The sequence below is a fragment of the Phascolarctos cinereus genome, unplaced genomic scaffold (genome assembly GCF_003287225.1).
Source record: "Phascolarctos cinereus isolate Bilbo 61053 unplaced genomic scaffold, phaCin_HiC Scaffold_4;HRSCAF=312, whole genome shotgun sequence".
Lineage (NCBI taxonomy): Eukaryota > Metazoa > Chordata > Mammalia > Diprotodontia > Phascolarctidae > Phascolarctos > Phascolarctos cinereus.
Window position 1 is genome coordinate 514429428 of NW_027555847.1, and position 16626 is coordinate 514446053.

Below are 16626 nucleotides of genomic sequence, written 5' to 3' on the forward strand. Positions count from 1 at the left end.
GGAGGAGGAGGAGAAAAGGGAGAGTGAATATAAAGGGAATGGAGAGAAGACGAAGAGGGAAGGAAGAATGGAAAGAGGAGGGGGGAGGAGAAGAAGAAAAAGAAAAAGAAGGAGGAGGAGGAGAATGGAAGAGGAGAAGGAAGGAAGAAAGGAGAAGGCAGGTAGGGAGAGGGAGAAAAAGGAAGAGAGAATGGGAGAGAAGGAAGAAAGAAAGAAGAAAGGGGAAGGAAGAAAGGAAGGAAAAGGAGGGAGGAGAGAAGGAAAGGAGGGAAAGAAGGAAGGAAGGAGGAAGGGAGGGAGGGAGGGAGGGAGGGAGGAGTACAGGACGCCTCATAGGACGCCACAGCGCAGTCTTGATGCCCTCCTGCTGGCTCGGTTGCAGCCCGGTCCTCCCTGCCGCCAGGGGGCGCCGGCTGCTCGCTCTCGCCGGCTCCCCGCCTGGGCCGGGCTCCTCCCGCCGGCTCCCGCGGCTCAGCGGCCCGCCCCCCATGCCCCTCCCGCGGGCTCGTCCCCCTTCCTGCCCCTCCTCGTCCGGGATGTTGCTGCCGCTGCTGCGGAATAGCTGCTTCCCTTCTTCCTCTCCCGGCGGCGGCGGCGGCGGCCGCGGCGACGCGGGCTCGGGGAGCCGGCCGGTGGGGCAGTTGCTGCACGGAGCCCGCGGGGCGGCGGGGCCGGACGAGGCGGGGAACAGCGAGCCGGGGGCCGAGCCTCTGCGGCGGCGGCGGGAGGAGGAGGCGGCGGGGCCGGAGGCCGGGGGCCGGGCCCGAGGGGCGCCTCCTCCGGGGAGCGGGCCGCGGGCGGAGCGGGAGCCGTATGTGTCCATGGATCGGGGGGCCGCGCTGCAGAGGCGAGGCGGAGGCCTGAGCGGGGGCGTCTCGGCCGCCGGCTCCCCGGCGCTGTCGGGCGGCCAGGCCCGCCGGAGGAAGCAGCCGCCCCGGCCGGCCGACTTCAAGCTGCAGGTCATCATCATCGGCTCCCGGGGCGTGGGCAAGACCAGCCTGATGGAGCGCTTCACCGACGACACCTTCTGCGAGGCCTGCAAGTCCACCGTGGGTAAGCGGGGGGCAGAGGGGACTCACGGGCAGGGGGCGATCGGAGACCCGGGAGGGGCCGAGGAGGCCCTAGGAAAGGGAGTGGGGGAGAGGACGGGCAGATCCCCTCCGGGGGACCGGGAAGCCCCCTCACCCCGCTCCGTCAGAGGCCTGGGACCCCTTCCCCCACCCTCGAGGGGAAGATAAGGATCCGGTCCCCGGAGCCAGCCCCGGGCGCCGTCCCTCCTCTCGTCCAGCCCCTCGCCCTGGACTGCCCGGGGTCTCCGCTCTCCAGATAGCTCCTCCCCAGCAGACTCCTCCCCAGCCTCTGCTCGCCCCTTCCCCACATCTCTGGTGTTGACCTCATTTGTCCATGCGTCCTTGAGCCTTTCTCCTTCCCCGGCACTTTCTAACAACTGTAGGGTGAATTGACCCTTAGGTTCAGCCGCACACAGAAAGTGGGTGCCCTGAGCCTAGGAGCTTTTCCGGGAAACTTAAGGCTGCTTCCCACTCTGAGGCCCTGATTTTATTTTAGTTTATGTTATCTTTGCTTAGGGCTATTTTTCATATCAGCTTCCATGTACACCCGCCTCTTGGTTCTTTTCCGTATTTGTTTATATTCATCTTTCTACAAAAATATCTCCTTTCTCTTCCTCTTCTCCAAACATAGAATTGATTTATTCCTTAGATACCTCTTAGGATGATCTGTTCCCCTACACCCTCTTTATTTGCCTGTTCTAAGGTCAGATAACTGAGTGATGCATTTGCTTGGGTTCAGCTGTCCTAAGCAGTAGCCAGCAGCCAGCGTCGTTCTCAATTGAAACTCCTGACCGTCTTATATTACTTGGATGGGGACCGGGGGGGGGGGGGGGGGAGAATCACTTGATACTTCGGGGTGGGACTCAGACAGGCATGTTGTGAAATTGAAAGTAAAGATAACAGTCACCTGCTGGGGCACACTCAGTGGCTTGTATGGCCTTGACTAAATAAGTGACAAAGGTGTATCAAGTTTATCTCTAGCAAAATTTCCCCCTCACATTTTGAATAAAAAAAGAAAACAGTTCTGTGAAAGGCTGGTATGGTAAAACTGGGTGTCTACTGATAATGAGCTACTGATTTGATGTACTGAAATTTAAAATGCTTTTTAAAACTCTCCAAGGAAATGAATGAAAATAGTAGGATAGTGCAAGTTTGTTAATAAACAGTTTGTTAAAAGTACATATGATAAAATAAAAGATTAAACTTTGAATCCTGTTTCAGTTAACAGTGAATTCTGATAAGCCATTATCATTCAGGTAGACTTAGTATAGCTGTGTAATAATATACCAGATCAGAAAATAAAATTGCCTTGCCTCATAAAACTGAAACTGAAGAGAAAATTTATGAAGGCAGGCAAATTTATTTACAATAAGAATACACTGGACTTCATAGCATTTATTTGTAGCTTAGTTCTGGAAAGAACTTTGAAGATTTAGGCCAACTTGTCATTTTGTAGATGAAGAAACTACTTTGTTTTTTCCATTTATCAATAATTGTTTTTGTTAAAAATCCCATAAAGCTAAGCTGGATCTCATGGCTCCTGGGCTGATGTATATGTAACCTAAATAAAAGAAAGCAGAAACAGGAGAGAACTTTATTACATGGTGCTAGACAGGAGGTTCTTTAGCACAAAAGGAAATCACCTTGAATCATAGGCAGTTAAGGATTTCCTCAGGGAATATCCAAGAAACAGTGAATATTCATTTTTAGATTTTAACTTTTAGTAGCTAACCTTTGCAAATCCAATTTTGTAACATTCTGAAAGTCCTAATTAATTTGCAAATTTTCCTTTTTCTTTTTTGTGACTTTATTTTGGAATTTTTTTTAAAAATTCAGTACCTAATGTTGAAGGACAGAACCTGTAGATAATTTGTGATTATAAAGCTGTTCAGTGCTGAGCGTTGTTAGTACTGGTTCTTCTAAGGGCTTATTTACACTGGTTTTTAAAATTTTAAACTGTAATCCCAAAAAATCCCATATTTTACATATTTTGAAAATCTAAATTTCTGGTTAAAAATACACACACACACACACACACACACACACACACACACTGAGATTTTCTTTTCTTTACTGTGTTTTGAAGCAGTAAGTTGTGGAAGTGTTTGATCTTCCCTCCCATTTCCTTTGTTTCCTTTCTAAGAGTTGCTGTTTTGGCACTTATTTGCTTAAAAGACTGATCTACCTGGAAATATAAATTGCAGATTTTATGGTGAGAATGATAAAAAAAATTATCTAATGAGTTTTATTCATTTTTTTTAGGTTAAGTAAACAATGACAAGTTTGCAGATTTATCTTTCTTAATTTTAAGGGTCATCTTTAAATGCATAAAATAGCCCCTATAATTGTATCCTTGAATTTACATTTGTGTGCACTGGGATAAAGACAAAACAATATTAGTAAGTCATTGGATTCCACATTTAGGTCATTGAACCCTGATGCTACTGCTTTGTTACATTTGCCTGAGTTGGGATTACCCAAAAGTATGACATTGTCTGATTAATTCAGGCCTACCACGACTTGGGTCCTGTGCTAAGTATACAAAAATATCTTAGGACACTTTGGCCTCAAGGGGCTCAAAAGCAGGAAAGCTAATATACTAGTTGTATCCAACAGACCAGTCCTATTGGAGGTCTGAGGGAAAGGTGAGAAGGACCACTTGTGGAAGAGGAGGGATTTGAACTGGGCTTTGCTGGAAAAGTTTGACTTACACAAAGGATGGAATTTGGTGCAGAGAAAACATAGTAAAGCAGGACTCACTGCAAGTAGATCAGTTTGGCTATATTGTAAGGCTCCCATAGAAGAGTTGTGAGGTCAGACTGTAGCATTTTGTATATTGGCATTGGGAGTTTATTGTGTGGGCATTGAGGAGTCAGTAAACATTTTTAAGCAATGGGATCTTCAAAATGGTATGTTAGGAAAGTCAGTAGCACTTGGAAGACTAATTAGGAAATTTACAATAATTCAGGGGGAAAACAATGGAAATTGAAAGGAAGATACACATGAGAAAAATTTCAAAAGAATTGCTAGTCAATCAGTGAACATTTATTAAATAACTACTATGGGACAGGCACTATGCTAAAGGATGAGGATACAAAGAAAGATAAATGACAGTTTCTGCTCTCAAGGAGCTCACAGTTGAATGGCAGGGACAACATGAAAACAACTAGAATATATACAAACTATATATAGGATAAATTGGAAATAATCAACAAAATGTAGGCACTAGAATCAAGGGAGGTTAGGAAAAGTTAGAAAAGGCTCCCAGGAGAACAGTAGTGTCAAACTCTGATAGAAAAGGATACCTGCAGTCTGCATATCGATTTGGAAAACCACAAGTAAACATTATGCTGTATTTTTATTTTGTTAAATGTTTCCTAATTATTTTTGATTTGGTTCGGGCTTCACTTGGCAGTTTCTCTGCTAGTTGTGACTGTGTTTGACACCTCTGCTGAAGAAGGTGGTATTTTAGCTGACTTGAAGGAAAACAGAAAAGCCAGAGTCTGAGGTGAGGAGGGAGGGCATTCCAGGCATGAAGGACACCTTGTTAAAGTGGCAGAAGTTGGGAGTTGTAGTATGCTGTTCAAGGACCAGCCAGGGGGCCAGTGTCATTGCATGGCAGAGTAAAAAGAGGAGAGAGTATAAAGTGTAAGAAGATTGGAAAGGGAGGGGGCAAGTTATGAAGGCTTTGAACATGAAGATTTAATATTGATCTCGGAGGTGATGAGGAGCCACTGGAGTTTATGGAATAAGGGGGTACCATGCCAGGACTTAAGTTGGACTAGATAGGCTCCAAGGTTGACTTTAGGTACTGAGACTGGATAACTGGGAGAATGACTGACAGAATAATAACTAATAGCTTTAAGTTTTGCAGAACACTTTTCACAACAACTCTGTGAGTTAGGTAGAAATAAGAAGGTGCAGAAGTGTAGTGGATTTAAGGGGAAAAATGAGTTCACATTTAGATGTTTTTGATTGAATTAGCCATATACATGTGCTAAGATAAACAATGATCCATCCCTTTCATTTGTGTGAGGAACTCAAATGTGGAAAATCTACCAAGACAGATTAGCAACTCATGTGGAACATAAATAATAACCTTAGAGAATTGGGGCCCTGACTTGCCCTTGATCATACCCCTCATATGTATAAGAAACTTGAATAGAGGTCTTTCTGACTCCAAGGCCAGCCATCTATCAACTGTACCAAGTTGTCTTTCTTTCTAACTATTGGTAGGAAAACAGTATATGGAATGAGCATTCATTTAACAAGTATTTATTAAGTGTTTGATATATTCCAGGCACTGGGAATACAAACACAAAAAAGAAATAGCCCTTGCCCTAAAGGAGTATGCATTCTATTGACAGTCAGTAAATATTAAGTGCCTACTGTGTGCCAGGCATTGATGGGGAAACTACATGAACATAGATAAGTAAAGTCCCAGTTGAATGATACAAATACACAGCTCATAGTCTTAAAAGTTCAGGTCTAGAGAGATCAGTTCCAACTGGAGTGGTCTGGGAAGTTTTTATGGAATATATTTTTTAAGCTGAGGATTAAAGGGCCATTGTTTCAGTGTAATTATAAATGGAATAAATAATGGCAGAGTAGTGATAAATGGAGATTAAGAGGAAATGATAAATACCTAAGAGTTAAGGGACCTTAAATGAATCCTTAAGTCTCCTTATTTCCATTTCTGTTTATATAAAGAATATACCCAATGTCATTGAAGTTTTGAGCTATTGGAGATTAATATTATAATACTGAAACTACACTGAGACTTTGAATACACACTATGTAATAGAAGTGATAGTTGCTGCATTTATCATCCTGACAGGAATGTTGTAAAGATCAATTTATTCCTGAAGTTCCTTGGAGTACCACAATATTTTATAGTTACCTAATGTGGATACATACATATTAAGACATTTATCTCAGTTAAGGCTAGTTTTGGAAATTTGATCCATGTCTGCTCCATCAGACTTCACACAGAGGAAAGGTTATTCCATGGATGACAGATTATAATCCCCAATTTTACCACCATTCTTGTAAGTGTTTGCTTTTGGTAACAAATGCAACTGGCCAAGAGTATGGATCCATTCTAGGCAAAATAACTCATAGTGTATACCCTGCTACTGGTGGGTGAGTATTAGATGCCCTGTAATTAAAAAGAAACAGATTAAATATATCAAAAGGAAAATATTAAACTGTCTTTAGCATAATTTGAACTTTCTTTACAAGATTTTAGAAATACTTTTTTGATTTTGGATGAGATAAGAAACCTTTTTGTAGTATTTTTAAGTGAATAAAATATTGCCTGATACTGCTATTCAGTACAGGAGCTCATATGATAAAAACTTTATTGTGAAAAAAAAGCTTAAATATATTAAGTGATCTACATAATGGCGATTGTCTTCATATGAGGCATTTAAAGATAAGATTTTTAAATTAATAATAATGTTGGTTACTTAGTGAAATTTTACATAGTACTTTTGACAGTTTAAAAAATGTTATATGGAAAGTACAGTGGCAGCTTTTCAAGTATGAAATTAGATGTAGAAAAGAGGATCGGCCTTGCAAAGGAACATGCTTTGACTACTGCCTTTTTTATATGCCCCTACTGCCCTTTCACCTGTCCTGTGAACTTTCCTGTGACCTTAGGTAGCCTGGTCAGGCCTCTACCTCATTTGATGAGTAGAAAGGATGCTACAGAAGCACTGTTCTGCCTTTTCAATTCCTATGTGTTATTGGCCTCTTTTGGTGTTTTTCAGCTTCCAAAGGGAAGTTTGTTCTGTGGCTAGAAAAGTTCTCAAGGACAGAAGCAGGTGAATGAACTTTAGATGAAATAAATATGTGAATGATTGACCTAATGCCCATTTTATATTCATGCTGATTTTTTTTTTTGCCTTTAAGACTAAAAAAACCAGTCTATTGCATGCACAATGAAGCAAATTGCACGTAAGAATTATTACGCATACTTACTGATTTTTTTTTGATTGCTGGCATCATGTATTGGAAAGAACACTGGGTTTGGAGTCAGACCTGGATTTGAAACCTGACTGCGGTTTATTAGATGTATTTCCTTCAACAAGCCAGTTTATTTCTTTGAATCTCAATTTTCTTGTCTGTAAAATGATAATCTTTTACAGGATTTTTATGAGGACTTGTTTTTCAGTCATTTCAGTCACATCTGACTCTTTGTGGCCCATTTGGGGTTTTCTTGGCAAAGATACTGGAGTGATTTACCATTTCCTTCTCCAGCTCATTTTACAGATGAGAAAACAGAGGCAACCAGGGTCACATAGTTAATAAGTGTCTAAGGTCAGTTTAGAACTCATGAAGATGAGTCTTCCTGACTCCAGGCCTGGCATTCTATCCACAGTGCCACTCAGCTATTGAATGTGCTTTGGTCAATTGAGTCCTAAATATTTTTTTTTAGGGTTTATTTAGGGGTCTTAAAATTTAATTTAATTTTTTTCATTTAAGCATTATTTTCTCTCACCTTCCCCCTCTAGGGAAAAAAAAAAAAAGAAAGCCCTTATAACAGATGACACATAAGCAAAATGAATTCCCCTATTGGCCATGTTAAAAAAAATGTAGGTGTCATTCTGGATATTTAGTTCATTACCTCTCTGTCAGTGGGTAGGTCGCATTCATTATTATCGATACTCTGGAGTCATGTTTGATCATTATGTTGATCAGGGTTCATAAGTCTTTCAAAGTTGCTCATTTTACAGTGTATGGTATAAATTGTTCTCCTGGTTTTGCTCACCTCACTCTTCATTAATTCAAATATACAGGTCTTCCCAGGTTTCTCTGAAATTATCCCCTTCTTCATTTCTGATAGCACAATAGTATTCCTCATATACCAGAATTTGATTAGCCATTTCCCAGCTGATGGGCACTGCCTTAGTTTTCAGTTCCTTGCTAGTTGTCTGATTATTTTAAATGGGATTTTTTCCATTCTGTATTTCCCTTCTGGATTTTCTTTTTGCCATATAGAAATGATGATTATTTTTTGCTTTATTTTAGTATCTTGCAATGTTATTGAATCTATTGTTTCAGTTTCTTTTCTGATTCCCTAGGATATTCTAAGGAAGCCATTATGTCATCAGCAAATAGGGTAATCTTAGAATGACCTCTTAAATATGAATTGTGAATATGAATCATATGTGTATTTTTTCTTGGGGGGAGAGGTCATTTAAAATGAGCTTTACCTGCTAGCCTTCAGACAAGTAGCAGATTATTTCAAACTTTGCTTTAAAATACCTAGGTCACAAACCAGTTAAATCAACCCTCTTACTCTTTTGCATAATTTGTTCTGTGACTTAATTAAATGGATGTATAGAAAAGAAAACTTCTGTAAGTCTTTTAATTTTAGTCCAATATCCGTTCAGTGGATATTGGATAAAAAGTGACCAGAATGGTCTTACCAGAAATGTTGTGTGAGGATTGATTGAAAGGACTAGAGCTTTTGACACTGTTGATCACCCCCCACCACGCCACCCACCACCCCCATACTCTCTCTCTACTTTCATGACACCATTATCTCCCTGTGTATTTGTCTGGCCCATCCTTAGTTTCAGATCTCTAGCCCATTAAGACATGGCTGCCTCCCAAGACTCTAGCCTGGGTCCTCTTTTCTTTTTATACCATCCCTTAGTGATTTCAGCTTATCATAGTTTCCATTATTATCTCTATAAAGATGAAGCAGAAATCTGTATACCTAGCCCAAATCTTTCTCCAGAGCTCCTGTCCTATGTCACTGTCTGCTGGTCATGTCCATGTGGCTATCCAGTGGGCACTTCAGAATCAGTCAAGAAATATTTATGAAGCACCTACTATGTGTTGTGATAAGTAAGAAATCAATATATGCCAAAAATAGAACTTATTATTTCCTCGCTCCAGCCCTGTACTGACCCTCCTCTGAACTTCCCTTTTTCTTTCAGGGCAATATCATCCTTTCATTTGTCCAGATTTACAACCTTTGAGATATCTTTCAGTTTCCTTATCTTCCCCTTTCTCCTCCTACCCCCACAGTCGCTAGTATATAGGCCCTTATCACTTCTTACCTGGGCAGTTTCAATAACTTTTTTATGATTGCTGCTTCCTGTCTTTTATCCTATCCAATATATCCTTTGAAATAGCTGCCAAATTGATATTCCCAAAGCACAGGTTTGAGTGTGTTCTTAGTTTGCTTCTGTGGTACCCTGTTGAGTCTAGGCTAAAGTGCAACTATTTTACTTGGCATCAAATCATTCGTAGTATAACTCTAGGTTGCTTTTCCAGATTTATTTCACATTACTCTCCTTCACAAATTCTGTGTCCTAGCCAAACTTACTTACTTGCCTATTTCCTATATTCAGCATTCCATTTCATATCTCACCTCCCTGACTTTGCATAACTTGTCCCCTTTGCCTGGAATTTATTCCCTTCTGCATTTGAGGATTCTGAGCTGTCTCAGGTGCCAACTCATAGGGAAATTAAAATTAATACTTTTGTGTTTCTCCTAGCTAGTTATATTGTATTTACTTATCTGTGTAAGTATTGTATCTGATTTTAAGAGCAAAAACTACTCTGGGTTATTTGTTTTTGTATCAGTTTCTAAAAAAAAGCCAACAACTTGCACATAGTATATACTTAATGCTGATTCAATTGAATTTAATTAGAGAAAAGGTGTTGTCAAGTACTTGAAGGGTTGTTATGTGGAAGGGGGATTAGACATTTTCTGCCTGGCCCACTAGTGTAGAATTAGTTTTCTTTTCTTTTCTTTTCTTTTTTTTTTGACTAGGCTGTGGGATTAAGTGATTTGCCCAAGGTCACACAGCTAGTAAGTGTCAGGTGTCAAGGCTGGATTTGAACTCAGGTCCTCCTGACTCCAAGGCTGGTGCTCTATCCACTGTGCCACCTACCTGCCCCGTATAGACTTAGTTTTAACTGGAATTTACAAGGAAGTTTAAGTGGACTTCCTATAATTAAAACAGGTCTCAAACGAAATAGATTGTTTAAGAAGTATTTAGGTCGAAGCTGGGTGGTCTTTTTGGCATATGTTACTTACATTTGCTATGAGTCCTATGAAGCAGACATTAAATATAAAATAAGAATTAAGTATAGTCATAAATCATTCTAGGTCATATTGTTTGGTAATAGCCAGTGTGTTTATTACAACTTTGGCTTTAGTCTCTTTGTCGTATCTACTGGGTTTAGCCCCTCTCTGAACAGATTTCTGTATTGGAAATCATCAGGAGAGAGAATGTTTCAAGGATCTGGGGGTAGGGGTAGAAAGAATGAATGTGTGCTGATAAGTCTTCATGGTAGCCATAGGGTCCATACCTATCAGTCTCAACAGATGATCTAGAATCAATATAAGTGCGTCAGGGAAACAGGTATTTAGCCCCAATAGGTAGCAGAACAAAAGAGAAAATCTGATTTCTTTGTTCTGAGAATAACTAAGTTTTAGCTTTTCCTCCCCTTCCCCCAAAACCCAGGATAAGCATTTGATATTGGAGGGAAAATACAATCATTTATTTTTTCTTGATCTTTATGTGTTTATATGCAGTCTCCCAGCTTGTGTTCTGTCTATTTAAAGAATGGGGGAAAGCTATCCATAATTTTTATTCAGAAAGCCCAGAACCTTGAAGTTCCACATTGTTTCATCTAGGAATGTGTATAAAGATTATATTGCCAAGATGATGTAATATGGTGACTCAGGCAAATGTGAATTAGAAACTGCTGTTGCTTGGTTAACATTTGAGTTTTTATGTAGGCATATGTTATGAAATGTGTAATTGACTTTAATGAATTATGCAAACTAATGTGCAAACTAATTGTAATAAAACAAGATAAAATCACCTTTCAAAGAATGATATTTTGCATGTTATAAATTGTTCAGGTTTTTTTAGGTAGGGTTAAAATCTATTTAAAACCTGGCCACCACATTCAACATTTAATGTCTGTCTTGACTATTCACAGACCTTTCTTTTTTTTTTATTTTTTGTGAGGCATTTGGGGTTAAGTGACTTGCCCAGAGTCACATAGCTAGTAAGTGTTATGTGTCTGAGGCCGGATTTGAACTCAGGTCCTCCTGAATCCAGGGCAGGTGCTCTATCCACTGTGCCACCTAGCTGCCTCCTCCCCAGACCTTTCTTAAGAAAGGTTTCATTATACTTTGCCTTTCTTAAGAAATGTTTCATTATACTTTGAATTGACAAAAAATTTTTTAGAGATTCTCTTTCCCATACACCCTTTGCAGAATCTAAGATTTGCCCTTTGATTAAGCAAGGAAAACATCATACATCTTTGACTTTTTGAAAACATTTATCAACCAGACACTATAAGCCAAAAATGCAGTACGTTAAAGAGACAAGTATTATTACTATTTTATGAGGGATGTCCCTGGGTACACAGTGAAATCTAGTCAAAAAAAAAAGAGAGAGAGAAAGAGAGAGAGAAAGAAAGAAATATGAATTTATTAGCTTGTAATTTGGTATTCTTTCCTTTCGGATATTACAGTCTTATTGGAGTAGTATGGGACTTTGTTACTAATTGGAACTCAGTGTGATTTAGTCAAAGACAGCATGCTGGACTAACATTTGGATAACTTAATTTATAATCTTGATTCTATTACTTTTGTTTGATTTTTTTTATTTGTTTGATTCTATATGGCCTTGAGAAATGTCTTAATTTCTGGTTTTCCATCCGTATGTAATACTGAGGAAGATATTCCTGTTCCTTCACAAGAATAATATTTTATTTGTCATTTTAATGACTCTATGATCTCATCCATGTGCATACTCCTGCCAGTGCCTTTTCATCTTGTGCCACTCTTGTCAAGCCTCCACAAGCATTCTTCCAGTGCCCTGGGGGCCTTTTTTATTTTTTACATTGCAATGGAGCATGTATTCTACCTATGGCTAATCTGCAGCTCTCCTGGAAGCTTCCAATTCCAGTCATATATCTCTCTGATGATATCTTATAAACTTACTTTTACATTGAAGTTACTGATTATTAAAATATATATTGATTTAATTTGGAAGAAGCAGTGTAAAAGCAGAAAAGGGTACTGACTTAAAAGTCAGAAAACTGGGGTGCAGACCCTGCCTCTGATGCTCATGATACCAGTGTGTTCTGGGGAAAGTCACTAACCTATCCTGGAACCTCAGTTTTGTTTTGTTTTGTTTTGTTTTTTCTTGCTGAGGCTATTGGGGTTAAGTGACTTGCCCAGGGTCACACAGCTAGTAAGTGTTAAGTGTCTGAGGTTGGATGTGAACTCAGGTCCTCCTGACTCAAAGGCCAGAGCTCTATTCACTGCGCCACCCACCTGCCCTGAAACCTTAGTTTTCTCTTCTGTAAAATGAAGGGATTGGACTGGATGGCCTTAGAGGTGGACAGGTTTACATCTCCAACCCTAAATTCTTCCTAGAATTTCCCTACCTCTTTATCATCTGTGTTCTTGATGCTAATTTCACAAATGCTTATCATGAGTACTCTTAACATAACCAGGTGTCCAATGAAACATCATTTCTTGTGGCCTCTGGATATATAATAACTCCAATCTCCTCCTTACCTCTTATTGGCTTTCAAGGGAGCTCCTCCAAGCCAACCTTTCATTTAGCAGCAGTTTTTCCCTTTATAGTGCTAGTATAAAGAATATGATCCACTTCTTCAATTCACATTTAAAATGCTGACTGCTAAGTTAATGATCATAGCCAACAGGAAGACTTTATCAGGTTTTGTTTGTAGGTTTGTTTGTTTGTTTGTTTTTGTACTTTGTGTCCCTTTTTCCTGCCACTGTGTCACAGCCACTTTAGGGGTAAAAGCTGGGGCACACATCCTGAGGGCCATTTTCTTTGTTTTCTTTTGTCTTTGTTTTGTGGGTTTCTTTGTTGCCAAGTGGCCCTTCTGCTGGTAATGGGACTCTTCATACTTATCTAGGCTAGTCCTTAGAAAGCAGTCTGGTGATGAGGTTGTACTTGAAGGCTTTCCAACATGGTAAACTGTGGCAGAATTTGCTTTTTGTTGGCATCTTCACAACCCAGTGTCATATCATACACCCTGTGTGCTAGGAGCAAAATGTCTATTCCTGCATCTATGCAAGTTAAGACAGTTTCTCCTTTAAAGGTAGCATTGACACCATCCTAAAGACTTGGTTGGCTCAGATGAATAGAAGGCCCAGGGTGTCAGCATCACTTCTTGGTCACCTAAGAACAAAATAGCCATGAAGAACTCTAAGCAAGGGAGCTTTATTCAGCTGTATCAATTGTGGTTCTATCTTTATTGAATATCAACTTCGTTTGTTGAATGACTTATGAGTGTCTAATTTTGTTTTAGCATAGAACCAAAACTAACAGGAGTCTGGCCTGAGTCAGGACTCCCCCCCCCCAGAAAAAAAAACAAAACTGTAACATTCTGTAAAGTAAGAAGGGAGGTATGTCATCTACATTTTACAGAGTGAAAAACCGAGCCTCACATATATAGCCAGTAAGTAGTAAAATAAGGACAAGAATTTTAGTTGCCTGACTCCTACTCCAGTTATTTTTTCCATTCTATTAGTAGCATTACTGTTCCATACAAAAAACCAACATATTTATATATAATATTTCTGCAGACTAATTCTTCCTCTTATGACCTTTCCATCCTACAAAGAAAACAAATATAGGTTAGTGATACTTCTTAGAAATTATAGAGATTAGGAAGAAAAAAACCTTTAGCTTAATTTTTCTGTAATTCTTCATACTTTTCTTACAGTTCATTGATTAAAAAGATATATCCTGTGAATGATTCATTGTAGTCTTAAAATCAGAGCATTTAGCCATTCTGAAATCATTCAAAATATCATGTCTGGAGAAGAATTGGCAAGTCCTCAGTTCCTTTGTGTTCTTGACAATCTCTTTTATTTAAAATATATTCTTTTGGGGGGCAGGTAGGTTGTGCAGTAGAAAGAGTATGGGACCTGAAGTCAGGAGGACCTGAGTTCAAATCTGGCCTCAGGCCAAACACTTGACACTTACTAGCTGTGTGACCCTGGACAAGTCACTTAACCCCAATTGCCTTAAAATACATATATACATTTCTGTTAATTATCTACTGGCTCCTGTGGAAGATGTAAAATTTAAATAAGATTCCTGCCCTCATAGAGCTAATTACAGGTTTAAGGGAATATGATGATTAAAACAAAAAACCCAGCCCAACTCTAACACAGAATTAATACATAAATATATCAGAGGTATAAACTGAGGACTTAACCAATTCTTCTCCAGACATGATATTTTGAATGGTTTCAGAGTAGTTGAATGCTCAGATTTTAAGACTACAATGAATCAGTTCATAGGATATATCTTTTTAATCAATGAATTATAAGAAAAATGTGAAGAATTACAGAAAATTATGCTAAAAAATTTTTTTCCTTAATCTCTGTCATTTCTAAGTTGTCCAAAGGGTGGGAGGACGTCAAGGAAGGCTCCATGGAAGAGGTGGCAGTTAGACTTTTAAAAATGGGTAAGAATCTAGCAAGTTCAGTAAAGCCTGGAGAAAAGGGCATATAAAATTTAAGCTAAGGCATGGAAGTGCCTTATAGTCTAGTTGACAACAATATGAGGAGGGGAATATAAGACTGAAAAAGCGGGATAGTATAAGATAATGTAGGGCTTTGAATAGTAATCTAAGGGGTTTGAACCCTAATTGGTAAGTAATAGGGACTATTTTGAGCAGAGGAGTCACAAGACCAGATCTATCCATAGGGAAATATATTAATCAGACAGCAGTGTGACAGATACATTAGATCAAGAAGAGATTGGAGTTGGGCAGGCCACTTAGGACAAATTGTTCAGGAAGTTGAGAAGGAAGACCTGTACTTGGGAAGTGACAATAGGAAAACAAAGTAAGGAAGGAGACTGAGAAGGTAAAAGCAATAGGATTGGTTGGTGGGTTGTTGTTCTTCTGTTCTTAAAGAGGACCAAAGTGACATTGCTGTGCTAGAGTCAGATTACTGTGGCTGACCAGACCAGTACAAGCTCAGAATGTTCTACCATAGGTTGGGCATAAATAGTGCATGAACCCTTAGGGCGGATTCTCCAAATTTGCACATCTCATGTTTCTTTTGAGCTGCTTCACTTCTGCCTTACCCATAGAGTAAAGCACCTTGAGCCAGTGTCTCCCATGTCACACAATTCCAGAGCTCTCTTAAGAGACCTAGAGAGTGTCCTTGAATCGCTTCCTCTGACCACCATGTGAATTCTTGTCCTGTGTGAGTTCTCCATAAAATAATCCATAATAATTTGGCAAGCATAGGTTTTGCATTCGTACAACGTGGCCAGCCCATCAGAGTTGCACTAGCTGAAGCAGAGTTTGAATGCATGGCAGTTTAGTTCGAGGAAGGACCTCAGTGTCTGATATCTTATCCTGCCAGGTGATCTTCAGAATCTTCCTAAGACAATTCAAATGGAAGCAATTCATTTTCCTGGCATGGTTCTGATATATTGTCCAGGTTTCACAGGGGTACCACAATGAGATCAACACAATGGCTCTGTAGACCTTTAGTTTGGAAGTCATTCTAATGCCTCTTCTCTCCCACACTTTCCTTTGGAGCCTCCCAAACACAGAGCTAGCTATGATAATACATACGTCACCCTCATTATCAGTGTGTACATCCTGGGAAGTACACTACCAAGGTAAGTGAACTTATTCACAGCATTCAAAACTTCTCCATTTGCTGTAATGGATGGTTCCACATATGGATGGTGTAGTGGAGGCTTGTGTTTTCTTGGTGTTAATTGTTAGGCCAGAATTAGCAGAGAATCAATCCATACTTTGTTGCATTTCAGCTTCAGAGGTTGTATTGAGTGCACAATCATCTGCAAACAGAAAATCATACACCAACACTCCCTCCACTTTGGTCTTGGCTTGTAGCCTTTTCAAGTTGAAGAATTTACATCAGTGCAGTAGCTGACCTTGATTCTGTGTTCGTCCTTATTGAAGGCATTTGACAACATGGTTGAAAACATGCTAAAAATCATGGGAGCAAAAACAAACAAAATAAATGGGAGCAAACACAAGATTGACGTATAATACTGATGAACTTCTCCAGGCAACCAAATTTTAACATGATTCTCCATAAGCCCTCACAACTGGCAGTATCAAAGGCTTTGGTTAAATCTACAAATGTTGTATATCAACCTCTTTTCTGCTCCTGGCATTTCTCCTGGTAAAAAGCAATAGGAAATGATAACTGATTAGTTTTGAAGAAGAAAGAAGAACCCCCAGAGTTTTGAATATGGGAGACTGTAAATGATGCCATTAGTAGAAGCAGTGAAATCAAAAAGAAAAGCAGATTTTGAGAAAACAGTGAGGTTAACTTGGAAAATGTTGAGTTTTAGTTAGTTTAGAAATATTCATTGAAAATTTCTTATAAGGCATGTGATTTGTGAGTCTGGAGCTTAGGAAGAAGGTAAGGGCTGGAGATAACACTGACCTTGGACAAATTACTTAACTTTTCTATGTCTATGACTGATGAGATTGGACTAGATTATCTCAAAGGTTCCTTTCATCTCTAAGTCTT

The 16626-nt window shown here is 39.7% G+C and overlaps 1 protein-coding gene across 1 annotated transcript in view; it reads left to right on the forward strand.

Moving 5' to 3' along the window:
- The first annotated feature begins 519 nt into the window (after window positions 1-519).
- Window positions 520-16626, forward strand: part of RAB12 (RAB12, member RAS oncogene family) — a 44113-nt gene continuing 28006 nt past the window's right edge. Inside the window, exon 1 of the mRNA XM_020985523.2 lies at window positions 520-1053. Coding sequence (XP_020841182.2) covers window positions 537-1053 — 517 coding nt within the window. The 5' untranslated portion in view covers window positions 520-536. The remainder of the gene's footprint in view (window positions 1054-16626) is intronic.